Here is a 19,099-nt window from a genome sequence, read left to right as displayed (position 1 = left end):
TTTCTCCTCGTTTCAAAGCATTTAAAAGTGGTTTTAACATTTTATATAAATCCTTAAAACATGTAAAAACAAAAAAGGTGCCTCAAAGCCCTCTAAACTTTTGTCAGCTAATAGGGACTGACCCCACTGAATGTAATGCATTTTTCTTTGGTATTATTTAAGGTTACTGTTGTTACTAGCTTGCTTGGATGTTATAGGTTCAGCAATGACAGCTGAAATGGCAGTTATTTGAAGGTTCAAAATTATTATTATTATTATTAATAAACTCTTCAACTATCCTAATAAAATAGGTTCACAGGTTGTTAGGACTCGAATACCTAAAATTTAAACGGGCAACTAAATTTGAGGAGGGGGGGGGGGATTAAAAAAAAAAAAAAAAAAAAAAGACAAATAAAATAAAAACTCGGGTGTTGTAAAGTTTCACAGGTAGTCGTTGCCCCTAGTAGGCTAATCAGTATGACCGCTAATGAGTTTTACAGAGGAGTTAAAAACCGTTAATGTGGTCTTACAGACAGTTGTGTTCCGCAGTCTTGGAGTGAAGCCCGTATAGTGAGCGGTCCCGGTCCCGTTGACACAACCCCACATGTTGGAGACGCTTCGGGCCCGAGCCACAGCTCCTCGGCAAACACCGGCAGACCGCCCGCTAACAGATCAGGGTTTATCACGAGCTCTATCGCCTCCGCACGGCAGTACACGATCACTGCCTGGGGAGGAACCGGGTCCGTTAATGGCGTCTCCTTAATCTGCGGAATCGTCACCTGAAACTGAGGAACCGCCGCCTGAAACTTGGGTACCGCCGCCTGAAACTGAGAAACCGCCGCCTGAAACTGAGGCACCGCCGCCTGAAACTGGGTGCTCAGCAGCTGCTGGCTCACGGAAGATCCTCCTCTGTGATGGTGTGGACCATGGTGAACGCGAGAGAAACATTCAGCGATGAGAAACACTGAAATAAACCAGGCTAAAGTGTTACTGAACCCCATATTGCCTGCTGACTAATTAAACCGCAAATACAGGCTGCTATCGCCCATCCAAATGCAACTCCAGCTCGCTGCTTTTAACTGGGATTACTGACAAACGCTTCATCACCCGCATCTGATTTCTATTCATTAAGACTAATTAGCTTGCGTGTACGTAGTGTTGTTAATGATGATGACACACCTGTGCTGAGATTGGGGACGGGATTTTTAAATATGAATAAATGACTTTGGATATCTTAATTTAAGCTTTTTTTAATGAAAAAAGTTATAAAATATATAATAATAGCTTTTAAAATTCATTAGATAATCTGTTAAATGAAGTGCGGTTTTTTATTTTTCAAGATGATGGAGTTTTAAATATTTACAACTGAATCCACTTTTATTTATGTGTACAGCAGCATGTCATGGGGATTTTCAGGTATTTAAAGGCCATGTACCACTAAATAACATAAATCATAAAATGTAAAAACCATCCATTATGGACATAAACATCATAAATGTCTAAAATGTTAGTTGGAAAATATTAATTGTATAAGTTAAATTATATGGTTTTACTTCCTATAATACCATATTTAAGATTCTTTTTAGTAGGACAAATGTTAAAGGAATAGCTTTGACCTGTCATCAATTGTCGCTCTAAATAAACATGAAGTATTTTTTAAATGTAATTTTTTTTAATACAGATGAAGTCAGAATTATTACCCCGCTTTAATTTTTTTCTCTTTTGAATATTTTCCAAATTATGTTTAACAGAGCAAGGAATTTTTCACAGTATGTCTGATAATATTTTTTCTTCTGGAGAAAGTCTTATTTGTTTTATTTTGACTAGAATAAAAGCAGTTTTTAATTTTTTTTAACACAATTTCACAACTAATAGCCCCTTTAAGCAATAACTTTTTCTGATAGTCTACAGAATAAACCATCATTGTACAATAACTTGCCTAATTACCCTAACCTGCCTAGTTAAGCTTTAATGTGCACTTTAAGCTGTATAGAAGTGTCTTGAAAAATATCTAGTCAAATATTATGAACTGTCATCATGGCAAAGATAAAATAAATCAGTTATTAGAAATGAGTTATTAAAACTATGATGTTTAGAAATGTGTTGAAAACAATGTTCACTCTGTTAATCAGAAATTGGGGAAAAATAAACGGGAGGTAATAATTCAGGGGTGCTAATAATTCTGACTTCAACTATATATATATATATATATATATATATATATATATATATATCCATATGTGGGTATGTATATATATATATATATATATATATATATATATATATATATATATATATATATATATATATATATATATATATGTGTGTGTATGTGATTTGATAGTTTGTATCAAATGCCTAACTTCGTGCAAAAAATTATCTTCCTGCTATATTTACCAATAAAGTACCCTAAACAATTGATCTATTTACACATCTATCATCTTTGAATAATTGATTTATTTTTGTAAGCCTATTAAATATATTTTTATTAATTATTGTATCGTTTTTTTTAATCATTTGTACTTCATAGTAACTACAATGGTCAGACAGAAGTTATTTTTGTGCAAAATTTTGTTAGGAAAATGGATTTCTGCAGAATGATTTTGAGTACAGAAGCTGAAATCTTAACAAATAAAATACAAACATTCCTTTTCATTTAAGGTTTGAAATAATAATTTAATCCATTATAACCAAAACAGAAAATATAACATCATCCAAACATCTCAAGAGGTACATATTCTCATATTTACAGTTGAAGTGAGAATTATTACCCCCCTTAATTATTAACCCCCTGTTTATTTTGCCCCGATTTCTGTTTAACGGAGAGCAGATTTTTTCAACACATTTCTAAACAATAGTTTTAATAACTGATCTCTAATAACTGATTTATTTTATCTTTGCCATGATGACAGTAAATAATATTTTACTAGATTTTTTAAGACACTTCTATACAGCTCTATTTGTGACATTTAAAGGCTTAATTAGGTTAATAAGGTTAACTACGCAGATTAGGTTAATTAAGCAAGTTATTGAATAATGATGGTTTGTTCTGTAGACTATAGAGAACAAAAATTGCTTAAAGGGGCTAATAATTTTGACCTTAAAATGGGTTTTAAAAAAAAAAAAAACTGCTTTTATTCTAGCCGAAATAAAACAAATAAGACTTTCTCCAGAAGTTAATTCCGCTGTGGCAACCCCTGATTAATGAAGGGACTTGCATGTCAAAAAGAAAATGAATGATTATGTGTGTGTGTGTGTGTGTGTGTGTGTATATATATATATATATATATATATATATATATATATATATATATATATATATATATATATACACACACACACACATAATCATTCATTTTCTTTTTGACATGCAAGTCCCTTCATTATATATATATATATATATATATATATATATATATATATATGTGTGTGTGTGTGTGTGTGTGTGTGTGTAAAGAACATATCCATAGTTTTAAACTTCTGTTTCTGATAAATGTACATTTATTCATTCACTTACCAATTTATTTTAATTATATGTTTATTCTTGGTGGCGCAGTGGAAATCACGATCACCTCACAGCAAGAAGGTCACTGGTTTGAGCCCTGGCAGGTTCAGTTGGCGTTTCTGTGTGGAGTTTGCATGTTCTTATATAGTATCTAGGTTGCTGTCGGAAGTGATGTTAGTGAGACCAGCAGGGGGCGCTCAACCTGTGGTCTGTGTGAGTCCTAATGCCTCAATATAGTGAAGGGGGTGCTGTATTGCTAATGAGCGTCTTCATTCAGATGAGACGTTAAACCGAGATCCTTAATCTCTGTAGTCACTAAAAATGCCAGGATGTCTTTCGGAAAACTCCTTGTTAAAACTCCTTGTTCAAGCTCTTGTTCTCTCCAAACTGGATTACTGCAACTCTCTACTAGCTGGGCTTCCAGCTAACTCTATCAAGCCTCTTCAACTGCTCCAGAACGCAGCAGCACGAGTGGTCTTCAATGAACCTAAAAGAGCACATGTCACTCTGCTGCTCATCCGTTGGCACTGGCTGCCAGTTGCTGCTCGCATCAAATTCAAAGCTCTGATGTTTGCCTACAAAGTGACTTCTGGCCTTGCTCCTTCTTATCTGCTCTCACTTCTGCAGATCTATGTGCCCTCCAGAAACTTGCGTTCTGTGAATGAACGTCGCATCGTGGTTCCATCCCAAAGAGGGAAGAAATCACTTTCCCGAACTCTCGCGTTCAATCTGCCCAGTTGGTGAAATGAACTCCCTAACTGCATCAAAACGGCGAGTCACTCGCTGTTTTCAAGAAACGACTAAAAACTCAACTATTTAGTCTCCACTTCACTTCCTAATCTGCAATTGCCTCTCTGAATATCACACTAACTGTACCCCAAAAAAAAAAAATACTAATACTACTAATAATTTCCTTCTTAGACTTTACAGACCTGAAACTTGCCTATAGCACTTATTCATTGTTGCTCTTAGTTGTGTAAATTGCTTCCTTGTCCTCATTTGTAAGTCGCTTTGGATAAAAGCGTCTGCTAAATGACTAAATGTAAAATGTAAAAAAAGTAAGGTTTAACCCCGGCATCCTAACCAAAATTGGCTTCTGTTGATCATCCCCATATCACAATTGGCTTCATCACAGTCTGCTCTCCACCAATCAGCTGGTGTGCGGTCTAGCACAATATGACTGCAGCCGTGTCATACATGTGAATGCTGCACTCTGGTGGTGAATAAGGAGAGGAGAGAACATTCGTCTGAGAACTGGAGGGATATACAGTATATACAAATCTGCTGCCAAATGACATAGTCAAACTTTCTGTGTGGTGTAATCCTCAGACTAAACTGGGTTCACTTGTGTTCATGGCTATAAACCCCATCAGCTCTTTCATGACAACCAATCCCAGTATTAAAACGACAGAGACGAGTAGAAATCCAAGGGTTTATTTTGGGTTATAAAAAGTCCAGAGAAGATAGAGAAATAGACTACAATGTTAAAAAGGCACAATAAATTACTAAGTTCCCCCTGCTGTGCCACATAAAAAATACAAAGGCTTCTCTCCACAAAACTGGAGCGCGGTTTAGCACTTTTTAAGGCAGACGCTTGAGTTTGAGCTTTTCAAACAGAAATCTGAAGACAGTGGAAAAGGGAGAATCAAATACAGGTTGTGGAGTATTAAAAACATTAGGCTTCTTCTAAAAATAAAAACAGGAGAAATGCACCATTACAGACATAAAGCGGTAGATCCTTTCAGTTCTTGCTTCTGGGTTTATGGCATGAGGTATTAACTGGCAAGTTTACAGCTGTTACCCTGCTGCGGCTGCTTCTTTTTCAATTGAACATCATGGCAGTGGTTGTCCAAGCAGAAACGTCACAGGAACAGGCCTGACAAGACAGATGTAACTGTTAGCTTCAGTTTCAGAGTTCTTGCATCTTTCCAGGTCCATTTTCAAATTTTACAGCGTTATACAATAGTGGCAAATTACATATGCATGCTTCATATTGTATAAGCTGCTATTAGTTGTAGGGTTGTATCGAAAAGTATCATTTGTACACTGTAAAAAATATATGCTCAATTAGCCCTGACAGCATTTGCTTTTAGGTCATTAGCTCATTTCACACAGTGACACGGCTAAATATCCGGAAAATTACCAGAACGACTTTACTGAAAAATTCAATAAATCGCTGTTCACACTTGACATGAGACGATAACCGTTTTCAAGGTAAACCGCGGTTTGGAAAAGTCAAGAGCTGCGTCTCAAGTGGCACACTATATACCGAGTTCACGCGATCGTCATTTTTAAAAGCGAAGTCGAGGCTGCGGTGGGAAGAAACCTGCAAGTATCGTTGGGAGTTGCATAGGAACGTTGTGTACTTGGCTGTATATCTCATCAGCAAAGATAAAGTGACACATATGTATTATTCCACCACCTTCCGAGTGACCCGAAGGTCCGTTCTGAATGAATGGGTGAAAATGAAAAGGGATATCAGAGCTCATTTTCAGCTAAGTTAAGATAAATGGCACTAAATAGCTAACGTTTTCTTCCCCAAACGCACGTTTTAGATGCCCTTTATCAAACTCGAAGTCCTGATTTGCCATTGTGTTCACGTGCTCGACAGAAATGCTTCTGATGACCTTCTCGGCCAATCACTTCACCCACCGCTGTTTACTGAGCACAAACACAGACGAGCGATCTGCTTGATGACTCGACATCTTCACGGCTGCATCGCGCTCCAGTCTCGGTGTATCTGTGTTTGCACTGGGTGAAGAGCGGTAAAGTGTGCAAACACAGATACACGGAGACTGGAGTGCGAAGCAACCGTGAAGATGTTTATAAAACTCATTGCGGTTTACTGTGTAACCGGAGATACAGGGACACTGGAGCGTTTTAAAGCCACGAAGATCAACTGGTCTATTTATAAGCTGACATACGAGCGATCTGCTGATGAATTGACTAATCTTCGTAACTTTAAAATGCCCCAGCGGCCAATCAGTCATTTATGTTGAGCTCATGAACACAACGGCGAATCAGCACTGTTTAAGAGCGTGCTGAACATCGCTCAAATGTTGCAGGAAATTGACGCTTTTAAAATTTCAGTACTGATAGGTATCGAATTCCAGTATCTTGACAACACTTTTTAGTAATATAAATTATTGACTATATTAAACTTAAAGAATTTGCACTAATTTTCAGCACCTGTGTGAATCCTGCAGTTTGTATTTTGAAGTCAGAATTATTAGCCCTCTTGAATTATAAGCCCCCTTGTTTATTTTTCTCCGATTTCTGTTTAACAGAATGACTTTAGCTAATTTCTAATATCTGTATTCTTTTATCTTTGCCATGATGACAGTACATAATATTTTTAAAGATACTAGTATTCAGCTTAAAGTGACATTAAAAGACTTAACTAGGTTAATTACGCAAGCTAGGGTATTTAGGCAAGTTACTGTATAACATTTGTTTGTTCTGAAAATATATTGCTTAAGGGGGCTACTAATATTGACCTCAAAATGTTTTTTTTTTATTATTATTAAAAACTGCTTTTATTCTAGCTGAAATATAACAAATAAGACTTTCTCCAGAAGACAAGATGTTATCGGAAATATTGTGAAAATTCCTTGCTCTGTTAAACAGCATTTGGGAAATATTAAACATTTACATGAGGGCTAATAAATTTGACTTCAACTGTATAGATTTTTAACCAAACACGTTTGTAAAATCCTCCTTACCGATGATGGACGCCCATCATGGGCCTTCACAAGAAGGAGCAAACCTTCTGTGTCCTGAAGGGGTTGGTGCTTGAAGACACTCCGGTCAGCAGAGGATCGTGTACAGCATTTTGAATGCAAAACTGCTGAAGCTCCGCAGCCGCCTGAGACACCTAAACAGCCACAATTTCACAACATCATCTCACATATTTCTTGACTGTTTAATGGAATGATAACAGCAGAATAATCACAGTAATTTTAACAATATATTAAGCAAGCCCGTAGCCAGATTGGTGAAAAGGGGTGGTTCTTTTTCCTCAAAAGGTGGACCTTTTTGGCGTTATTTGCCTCATTTTCTATTTAATCGTGAGGTTTAAATAATGCATTTTAGTGACACAGCAATATTTTTTGCTGGATTAGCGTGTGGGATGGTCACGAGGCCTGTTACAATAATCAATATATCGACTTATCGCACAACACATGGACATGACCTCAATCATTTTGGGTGATGCAATATACGAGGCCCGTAAATAAAAACAATTCTATCAACATTTAAATTGATTGCATTGAAGATGTCAGTGTCAGTATGGTTAAATAAAACACTATAGTATAAATTACTTTAATATATTTTCATGTTAACATTTATTATTATTTGTTAGGATATGCGTTTCCACATTCTGTTTCCAATGCCTGATTATTAAATAGCTATAATGACTATAATTTAATATTCTTAAGAATAAAATATGATGTGTTCTTTGAGTGTACTGGCATCATAATAATATTATATTGTCATTTCTACATATAATAAGTGGACTAAAATGGCATTATTTATCGCAATATATATTTTGGTGCAATATATCGTACAACAAAAATAGATATCGTGACAGCCCTAATGGTCACACTTTTCGATGTACCAAAAACATTTGCTAAATATTTAGAATATGAAAATATTAATTATTTTTAAACTAAATATTCATTACATCATATAAAAAAACTGGAATTTGTTAGAGTTTTTAATTTAAAAGTCTAATCTATTGTCAGTTATTAAGCAAACTGGCCAGTTTCATTTTTCCTCAGTCAGAATTTGGCCATTTGGACAATAAAAAGTTAAAAACATGTCAATAATAATAATAATAATCATGTAGAGCTTCATGATTTTTCTACCCTCTCTTGTAAAAAAATTTTTTTTTTAAAAAGTAAATTAGAAAATTCATGAATAGCAATAGTCTAATTAGTATTAAAAGCAACTTAATTATGGGCTGCTTGTGGTGCTGCACACCTTTTTATTGGTCTTTTCTCCAAGGGAAAAGTCCAAGGTTTAGAATAAAAGTTACTTGTAAAATGTTTTCTCTACTAATTATCAATACAATGAAGGTTGAGTTTATTTGCTTCAGATTCCACTTGGTCTTCAAGCCTTTTTCGATTGGTTATTTTGATTATTTTTGATGGCAAAACAGTCATGTATGGGACAAATTCTGGACCTTTTGTAAATTGAGGTTAGTTTTATTTTCTTAAATTCTTCCATTTTTGAACAGTGACAACTTTTGGCGTGGTCCCTTCAATGTTAACCATGCTTCTTTTGAATATTCGGTCAAAAGTTTCATGTAATGATGAATTTAAAACAACATAGTAGGGCTGCACAATTAGGCATGGGACGATAACTGTTTTCAAGGTATACCGTGGTTTTGAAAAGTCAAGATTTTAAAACCGCCACAATTTCCCGCTCTATAGTTCCTATGGTAGTAGTAAGATGTTTTACTTACTTTTTTAGGACAGCAGTATCTCCAGCAGAAAAGATTTCCAAAGATGTTGTTTTAAATTAATTTATTTAAATTTGTGTTTTTGAAAGTAATCAAGGTAGAAGTCAATGATTCATTTTAATAATTTAGCCTGACATGTTTAACGCCCCAAAATATTTTAAATGTTTCTCTAAATAAAATAAATTGTGTTTAAAGGGCAAAAAAGTTTTTGTTTTTACCCAAACATTCAAAAAGAGCATATTTTAATTAAATTAGTTTGATAGAGGACCAATTTCATTGGCTGACGCTGCTTTGACGATCGCATTAGCCCTAACTTTCAACAGGTCCTCGTTTAAGTGTTGGCGCTGAAGTACTGTGTGAATGCACGGTTACCCAAAACACTAAAGAGTAAATGATGACAGAATTTACATTTTTGTTTGAACTATCCTTTTAAATACCATTATTACAACAACGTGAAATACTAATATTAGCAGTAATCACAATACCGTGAAACCATGATATTTTTATCCAAGGTTATCATACCGTAAGAATCTTATACCGGTCCATGCCTATGCACAATACATCGTTTCAGCATTGATACCGAATTGTCTGTGTCCGCAATAGTCACATCGCAGGATATGTAATGTTGAGGGATTATAGATTATCAGCACAATAGAGAATACATGACATCTATGGAGTCAACTATAACCATAACAGAGTAAATCTTTATCATTTGCATGTTTTAAAGGCATTTCAAGAGAATTTAAACATTTGTAACTTTAATGTAAAACTATTTTACTGAAATATTAATATAATGAAGACTATACAGTATTATTTTACATTTCATTAAGTTTCTGTATCTGAATACCATTTTACTCTCCGGAAACCATAAAGCACTGTTTACTTCACTATGTCAGTTTTCCAATACCGTGCAGCCCTTCAACATAGCATTATTAATAGACTGTGAACAACTGAATTATATTATTAAGGAGAAACTCTGTATGTGTGAATATAACAACAAATTTAAGGGGGAGGTGGGTCAGAGGATGGAAAAATTTCGATGTGGTCTTCTTGATAAGCTTTGTGATTTTTGTTAATATTATGAACACTTTCTTTGAAATAAAGTGTTTAGAAATAATTTGTCATCACCGATTAAAAAAATACATGACATGTTTCCAGTAGATCAGTGCTATTGTGTTTTTATTCTTTAATAACAAGTTAAATACAGTGATAACACGTTTTATGGTTTTAAATATCATAAACACTTTAGCTTTTAAATAAAGAATTTAGAAATAATTTGTCATTACTGATTTTAAAAATGTACATGACATGTTGTCAATAGATCAGTGCTATTTTGTTTTTCTCTTCAAGGAAAAGTTAAATACAGTATTGGACGACACCATCATCAATTAAAAGCTCTAAAATAATAATAATGATGATGATGATGATGATGATGAGAGCACGATAACAACATTGTAAGCGAGAGGTTGTATTATAAAAATGTAAGAGATCACAGGTTATTCGTCTAAGAGGTATCGTTATATATATTGTTTTCATTATATTTTTTCTCAGAGTCTGTGTAACATTTAATAGTTTTCCATTATTTATCAAGAAAATCGATAATACCACTGAAGAGCCGATGAGCAAAGCTAACGAGCTAAAGGTCCACGCCCAAGCTCAACCCGGCGGCTAAAACACTAGCTTCAGGTTCAACAAACCTTTACTCTGTTGATGTTTGCCTCGAAGCGCAACTGCTGGACGACTTTCTTCATGGCAACGATGTTTGATGAGCCCGACATGATTCCGGTACTAAGCGGCGTGTTTCGGTAATAAGCGAAATAGTTCTTCGGTATTGAGCAGCGTATTTCGGAGACAAAAGTTGCGAGCAGGCAGTTTCCGGTTGTTGGTTCAGTCCGGAAGTACACGAGTGAAACGATTCTGTTCGCGTTTTCTGAATCCTACTATGGGAGAAGTCAATAGTCATGAATAATAATGAGGATGAGCCTTCAGCATAGTAGGATTGGCATACGCGTTTTCTGAATACTACTGGAGAAGTCAATGCTCATGAATAATAATGAGCATAAGCGTTTAGCATAGTAGGATTGGTTAGTGAATCAGCCATTCAGCGAATCAGTTTAGACTACTGGGCCAACGTATTTAATATTCATAATGTAATTGCTAGAGTCGAGTGCGATCAGAAAGTACATTTACGCCACCTGTTGGAGATTGACTGCACACAGGATTTCATTAAAAAAGAAAAAAGAAAAACACTATTAAATTATTAGGGGTCGCCACATCGGAATGAACCGCCACATTTATAATATAATATAATATAATATAATATAATATAATATAATATAATATAATATAATATAATATAATATAATATAATATAATATAATATAATATAATATAATATAATATAATATAACATAATTTGTGCTGGGAAAATTAATTGCATCCAAAATAAAAGTTTGTTTTGACATAAAATATGTTTGTACTGAAATATAAATGTAAAAATCTGTGTAAAAAATAGTTTTGTATAGTTTTGATTTTATGTATTTGTGTGCATTTAATATAACACACACATATTGCATCAAAACAAACTTTTATTTTGGATGTGATTAATCATAATAAATGTTTGCCCAGCTCTAAATATAATATAATATAATATAATACAATATAATATAATATAATATAATATAATATAATATAATATAATATAATATAATATAATATAATATAATATAATAATATAATATAATATAATATAATATAATATAATATAATATAATATATTATAATATAATATAATATTTATAAATTTGTGTTGGGCAAAAACAAAATAGCACTCGTCTACTAACAACAGTAACATAATATTATATTATATTATATTATATTATATTATATTATATTATATTATTTTATTTTATATTATATTATTCATTCATTCATTTTATTTTCGGCTTAGTCCCTTTATTATTCTGGGGTCGCCACAGCGCAATGAACCGCCAACTTATCCAGCATATATTTTTTGTACTGTGTATACTTTTTATGTATATATAAAAAAACACACATGCATGCATATATTTGAGAAAAAAAATTATATATATATATATATATATATATATATATATATATATATATATATATATATATATATATATATATATAGTTTTATTAATATATTATGTGTGTCTGTGTTGTGCTGTGTATATTAAATATATATAATTTACACACATATTATGTCAAAACAAACTTTTATTTTGGATGTGATTAATCAGAATTAACCTTTGCCCAGCACTTATCATAATATAATATAATATAATATAATATAATATAATATAATATAATATAATATAATATAATATAATATAATATAACGAGACCAGTACTATTTTGCTTTTCTCTTGCAAGTTAAAAACAGTGTTTTACGTTCTCTTATTATTATTATTATTATTATTATTATTATTATTATTTAGTTTTTATTTTATTTATTATATTTAATGCGGATTAATCAGTTGAAGTTCATTCATTAATTTTCAGCTTAGTCCCTTATTCACCAGGGGTCACCACAGCGGATCGAACCGCCAACTTATCCAGCATATGTTTTACAGAGCCCTTCCAACTGCAACCCAGTACTGGGAAACATCCGTACACACTTACTCACACTCATACACTACGATCAACTGAACACGGGGAGAACAAACATGCAAACTCCACACAGAAATGCCAACTGGTGGTGCCAGAGCAGACTCGAACCAGCGACCTTCTTGCTGTGAAGTGGCAGTGCTAGTGACAGAGTGGAGGGGGATCAGATAATTGTATGTCATATAATGGAATTGTAACTTGATAACACACTGGTTTATGGTTTGATTGTGGTTAAAACATTTTAATAGTTCTCAATTAGACGTTGTCGTGCATATAACAAAGCAGGAGTTATTATGGAAACAGGAGGCCAATAAGACTGCTGTTTTAATAAGATTGGTTTGCCTTGCTTCGAAACCACGAGTGATTGGTAGAGTTTTAAAAACAATTCCCCCTCAGCAACCTTTGAAGTGATTTCCTATTAAAAGACACGATTTTACCTCAGACATGTCTTTTCATCCGTGATCACGTCGCTGTTGCAGTTTTTGCTACATATTTGCTTTATTATATTGACTTTATTAACGGCTTCACGATGTTTTTCTACCCTACTGTGCTCAATCATCGGACTGGGCGATTTGCCACGATATGGTAAGTTTTCGTGTCTTTATGGGTCATCAAATGTTTGACAACAGGTACGCCTATATGTTCACTGTATAGCTAGGCTTGTCGCATTAATCAATATATTGACGTATCACACATACGGACATGACCTCAATAATATTTGGTAATGCAATATACACTCACCGGCCACTTTATTAGGTACGCCTGTCCAACTGCTCGATAACGCAAATTTCTAATCAGGCAATCACAGATGGCAGCAACTCAATGCATTTAGGCATGTAGGCATGGTCAAGCAGACGATCTGCTGCAGTTCAAACCGAGCATCAGATTAGGGAAGAAAGGTGATTTTAAGTGACTGTGAACGTGAGATGGTTATTGGTGTTTTAGAAACTGCTGATCTACTGGGATTATCATGCACAACCATCTCTAGGGTTTACAGAGAATGGTCTGAAAAAGAGAAAATATCCAGTGAGCGGCAGTTCTGTGTGCGCAAATGCCTTGATGCTAGAGGTCAGAGGAGAATGGCCAGACTGGTTAACTCAAATAACCACTTGTTACAACCGAGGTATGCAGAAGAGCATCTCTGAATGCACAAGTCCAACCTTGAGGTGGATGGGCTACAGCAGCAGAAGACCACATCGGGTGCCACTCCTTTCAGCTAAGAACAAGAAACTGAGGCTATATATATATATATATATATATATATATATATATATATATATATATATATATATATATATATATACATATATATAATGTACATGTATTGTTATTGTCATATAATGGATGGGATAAAATGGTCTTCAAATGACAATATTATTGTTTATCGGTCGCAATATATTTTGGTGCAATATACTGTACAACAAAAATAGATATTAATAGTTTGTTAAAAGGTCATATAATTTTAATAAGTCTAACTTTATAATGGAGGCAACTCTATTAATAGCCTAACTAACCACATGATGTCAATACAATTTGTGCAGTATGGTATGATGATGATAAAAATATCACAGATTACTGCTCTAAAATAACTTATTTTTAAATGTCTGAGTAAAAAACAAGAACTTTTCCCCCATTGCACACAATTTATTTCACTTTAGGAAACGTTCATAATATTTTGAACAGTAAAAATGTCAAGCTAAATAATTAAAATAAATCATTGACTACTGCTAACTTCATCAAGCACAGATTTCCTAACAAAACATAAAAAAAAACAAAAAAAAAAAACTTTTACATAAACCTTAGGAAAGATATAACAGAACATTTTTGTGGTTTTAAAACCTTTACTTTTCCAAACCGCAGTAAACCTTGAAACCGGTTATCGTTCCATGCCTAGTCGAGTTACAACTGAACTTATGTTGTTTCTTTCAAATGCAGTTCCTGAATGTTAATAATACATGTAAAAACTTTTGTGTTTAGGTTGGCTGCCACTAAAGGACGAAAGATAAGTCGGAGAGATCTACTCAAAGTCAATGTCCATAACACCTGGTTAGTGGCCCTTTCTATTCAATTAAGAATAAAGCATTTATGAAAGACTGGTCAGATGCATTATCACATTTCAAAATCAACAACATGCGTGGGTTTATTCGACACAGGCCTTAAAGCTAAAGAGTTTATATACCATGTCGTCGTAGTATTTTAAATATGTTCTGGAAATTTTCCCATTGTCTTGTAAAAGCGTTCTTTGAATGTTTTCACCCACCCAATGTTCTTTAAACATTTCGGCTTGGCTGTTAGAATGTTCTTCCATTTTACTTTTTTAGCGTTATTACAAATGAAACATTAATATTATTTTATTTTCGATGGGTCTGAAACTAGTAACATTCAACTGAAACATTTTAGAAAAAGAAAAGAAAGAACAATGTAGTGGGGACACGGTGGCTCAGTGGTTAGCACTGTCAGTCACCTCACAGCAAGAAGGTCACTGGTTTGAGTCCCGGCTGGGTCTGTTGGCATTTCTGTGTGGAGTTTGCATGTTCTCCCCATGTTGACTTGGGTTTCCTCCGGGTGCCCAGGTTTCCCATGTCCAAAGACATTTGCTATAGGTGAATTGAATACACTTGCCCGTAGTGTATGAGTGTGAATGAGTGTGTATGGATGTTTCCTAGTACTAGGTTGCGGCTGGAAGGTCATCCACTGTGTAAAACATATGCTGGATAAGTTGGCGGTTCATTCTGCCGTGGCAATTCCTAATGAATAAAGGGACTAAGCTGAAGGAAAATGAATGAATAAATCAAATTATTTGACAAAAAGTCATGAAAAAAAAGATTTTTGTTACATAAACTAATTGTAGTCAGGATTTAACATTTTTTGGATATACAAAGTATAACTTAATACCTTTAGTTCATTTGTCTCAAGTAAGTTAAGATCTGAAACATTTCAGATCATAGTATCATTGAATCTGTTTAACCCCAAATTGTCACAATTGTGTTTTACAGCAATGACATCATGGATTTCGTGTTGGTCAGAGTCCCGCCCCCTATGGCAGGATTGCCCCGCCCCCGTTTCTCCCTGTACCTCTCCTCTCAGCTGCAGTATGGAGTCGTGCTGGTCTTCCACAGACAGTGTGAATTTTTATTAGGTTGGTTTTGCTGTAAAATCAGGGTGAATGGTGTTTTTGAGGGTTAAAAATATTTAATAATAAACTCATTTTATACATTATATTGATTAATGAGCAATATCACACTCGTAGCAGTGCGATACGGCTGTATATAAGTACTGGTGGGAGTGCCTTAGCGTCCCAACAGTGCTGATATACAGCCATATCGCACTGCTACAAGTGTGATATTGCGTTTATACAACAGTTAAACGGCACAATCATGTATATAATTAAGAAAATCAAACACGGAGAGTCTAAAAACCCCTTTTTATTAGGAACTACTTTCTTCCGCATTCATTTACATTTGCAGCTGACGTCAAAACAGCAGAAGCCGTTATTAGTTTACCAACCTCACTTTAGAGCTAGTGTTTGAATGACTCTCTGTAATTAACCCCGAAAAAGCACCACAATCACTACCAGACTGCGTTAATCATCTTTGGTCTACTACACTATGGCAGGCAAATGGCCGCCGACGAGCTCTCTCAGAAATTGTAAATATTTTAAAATTGGCACTATTTCTACAAGTAAACTGCATAGTTGCAATCTAAACAACTACATTCTCGACTAAAAAAAAGCCTCAAAAGTACATTTTGTTGTCAAACAGCAGTAATATTTGTCAAACTGTAGTGTCTCTCTGCTTGTTGCTGGCTGTATGTGGGTGGAGTAATACACAAAGGTGAAGGGTGAAGAGACCTTTGTGTAATGTTACTGGCAGAATATCACACGGCTATCAGCCAATCAGATTCAAGAACCAGACAGAACTGTTGTATAAATATTAATAAAACATTCAAAAGCATCACAGGCTCATTCTGAAGACATAGCCCTATATACATTTCTGGAGATTGCAAATTATGTAGCCAGAAGTATGTATGGCTGTATTTCGTCTTTAAAACGAACAATACGGGGCGGTAAGATGCCGTTCCGTTTCACACCATGGGCTGACTGCTTACCTCTGTTTGGACGGCTTTGCATGAAGGTCGACTGACTGGAGACACAGAGAGGAGTTGACCACGACAACGAGGTTCAAGTTCCAGAAAGCGGGCAAAAATAAAATAAACAAGGAAATAACGGTGAGAATGTGGTAAAATCAGAAAACGTAGTAAAATCAGTTAAGGGCTTTTCTTTTTCTGGATTGCTTTTTAAAACACTATCGATTGGGTTTTGGGAAGTGGGTGGGTCAATCGGTGCTTTTGAAAACACTATTGGTTGGGTTTAAGCCTCCTTTCCACTGCCCACGACATGCAATAGACCGGAAGTTATTCATTTGCAATGGAAAGTAGTCTGGGAGCTGCGTGGAGTTCCGATCATCTCCGTATGCGGAAAATTCGGATCAGAATTGAGCTGCGGATCCGCTGAAATATTTGAACTCCTTTGACTAGACCGTAAGCGACCGGTCGACCGGATGTGATGTATTCCAGTGTTGTACAAGCAGGTTCATGCGCGCAAGATGTGAAATAGGAGTTTATTAGGTTATTTTTTTAAAGTTTTTCAGAAAAAGTCTATATAAAAATCTGTTCATAAATGTAAGTAATAAAGTAATACAAATTAAATTTTTTAATGTTTCCACATTCCCTCCAATATTTTTAGCGGAGTTTATAGTATTCATTCATTTTTTCAACCACTGTGGAAGCAGAGAATAAAGGCTTTTGCTTTTGCACTCCTTTATTTCGGACACTGCGAGAACAGCTTCTCTCCCATGGTGCACGTCAGAACTGAAAATACTTTGCGACTGCCACAAGAGAGCGTATTCTGACAGTTGTGTCCAAATGTTGTGTGCAGTGGAAAGACAGCTTTAGGGAAGGAGGAAGGTGGGTCAGTCAGTCAGTCAGTCAGTTAGTCAGTCGACAGCATCCTCTGGTGGATTTACATGAGAAGAGCCAACGGGAATGGCACTCACAAGAGAAATTTGAGATCTCCAAAAGCGTACACAGTGGTCTCTGGTGGATTCGTGAAAACAAAAAAATGTAGCTCCTTGGATGTATTTGGCGCTCTCCAGATATGTAAATAACGGTACGTTTTCAGAATGAGCCTAGGTTGTTCAAAGGATACTGATTTAAACTGCCAAAAATACCAATACAACCTTAACCCAAATCGGGTAAAGTATGGACTAACCCAAATATTCGGTTAAATTTTGTCAAATGTATTTAATAAAAAAATAAATAATCTAACAGTTGATTTAACCAGTATTACACTCAGAATAGGGCTGAAATAACCCAGCATTTATTTAGAGTGAATGTTTTTGTGTTGTTTTGACTGTTTTACTGCAATAGATTGTTAATGTTTCCTCAGAGGACACTCAGGGGGCGATTGACAAGCTGCTTCGTCTAAACCGAAAGGCTAACATTGATTTGATGGAGGAGGATACCAGGTCAGGTGTTATATTATCATTCATACATGCTTCTTTATGAACATCTTTCACATTGTTAGGATTTAAACATATGCCGATATTCATTCATTCATTCATTATCTTCATCTTAGTGCTTATTTATCAGGGGGTCGCCACAGCGGAATGAACCGCTAACTATGAAAACACCCTTACACTCTAAATTCACACACACACTCATACGCTACGACCAATTTTAGTTCATCCAATTCACCTACAGCGCATGTCTTTGGACCACCCAGAGAAAACCCACAGCAACACGGGGAGAACATGCAAACTCCACACAGAAATGCCTTCTGGCCCAGCTGAGGCTCGAACCAATAAGCTTCTTGCTGTGAGGCGACAGTGCTAACCACTGAGCCAACTGTAACACCAGTTCACCAGTATATTAACACCAGTATCCTTTTGAAAGGAACTAGCATAAATATTAATTCTTTTAACGTCATGATGTTTATGTATCCCACATTTGAAGTATTTTATTAGCATGTTGTGAACGGTTAAATTAAGCATGTGGTTAATAAAAAATCAAACAGTGTTACAGTTAAAAGCAAGCAAAATGCACAGGTTTGATATACAATATTAGGTTAGCGCAGTGTTTCTCAACCATGTTCCTGGAGGACCACCAGCTCTGCACATTTTCCATGTCTCCTTAACCAAACACACCTGATTCAGAGCATCGGCTCATTAGCAGAGATTGAAACACCTGTAATGAATGTGACAGACAAAGGAGACATCAGAACATGCAGTGCTGGTGGTCCTCTAGAAACGTGGTTGAGAAACACTGGGTTAGCGCAATTCAGAATATAATAAGTGACATTCAAAACTTAATTTACTCCTTCTCAGGCAAAGTCACATGATCCCAGATGCTGTTGCCTTATTTGATGAGACCGAGGGTGCGAGAGATCCGTTCTTTGGGATCATGGAGTACGGACTGCCAAGTCCAAGCAGCTTAATACAGGTGCATGTTGCTCAGAATTTCAAAGA

The 19,099-nt window shown here is 35.1% G+C and overlaps 4 protein-coding genes across 12 annotated transcripts in view; 2 read left to right on the top strand and 2 right to left on the bottom strand.

Annotated features, from left to right (window-relative positions):
* The window catches only part of zp3b (zona pellucida glycoprotein 3b), an 8,201-nt gene extending 7,171 nt beyond the window's left edge, over window positions 1-1,030 (bottom strand). The window contains exons 1-2 of one of the 2 annotated variants that reach the window (XM_087239994.1): window positions 822-1,030; window positions 510-779 (exon numbers count right to left, since the gene is read on the bottom strand). In XM_087239994.1, coding sequence (XP_087096120.1) covers window positions 510-779; window positions 822-980 — 429 coding nt within the window. In that variant the 5' untranslated portion in view covers window positions 981-1,030. 2 annotated transcript variants of the gene reach the window in all.
* The window catches only part of LOC147846195 (uncharacterized), a 1,020,765-nt gene that overhangs the window by 967,567 nt on the left and 34,099 nt on the right, over window positions 1-19,099 (top strand). The gene's annotated exons all lie outside the window — the stretch shown is intronic.
* LOC141377738 (meiotic recombination protein REC8 homolog) overlaps window positions 1-19,099 on the top strand; it is a 57,331-nt gene that overhangs the window by 12,082 nt on the left and 26,150 nt on the right. Inside the window, exons 1-5 of one of the 8 annotated variants that reach the window (XM_087240414.1) lie at window positions 8,624-8,681; window positions 14,553-14,621; window positions 15,572-15,714; window positions 18,022-18,100; window positions 18,959-19,073. In XM_087240414.1, coding sequence (XP_087096540.1) covers window positions 15,582-15,714; window positions 18,022-18,100; window positions 18,959-19,073 — 327 coding nt within the window. In that variant the 5' untranslated portion in view covers window positions 8,624-8,681; window positions 14,553-14,621; window positions 15,572-15,581. The other 7 variants (XM_087240415.1, XM_087240413.1, XM_087240419.1 and 4 more) reach the window with 7 other exon arrangements.
* gng5 (guanine nucleotide binding protein (G protein), gamma 5) lies at window positions 4,899-10,887 on the bottom strand. The gene is given in 3 exon segments (NM_214721.2): window positions 4,899-5,360; window positions 7,207-7,358; window positions 10,643-10,887. Coding segments are annotated over 2 exon segments (207 nt in total). The 5' UTR covers window positions 10,724-10,887; the 3' UTR covers window positions 4,899-5,360; window positions 7,207-7,232.

Source organism: Danio rerio, chromosome 2, assembly GCF_052040795.2.
Source record: "Danio rerio strain M-AB ecotype USA chromosome 2, GRCz13ab, whole genome shotgun sequence".
Taxonomy (NCBI): domain Eukaryota; kingdom Metazoa; phylum Chordata; class Actinopteri; order Cypriniformes; family Danionidae; genus Danio; species Danio rerio.
Note: the sequence above shows the minus strand (reverse complement) of the source record. Positions and strands in the feature narration are given on the sequence as shown.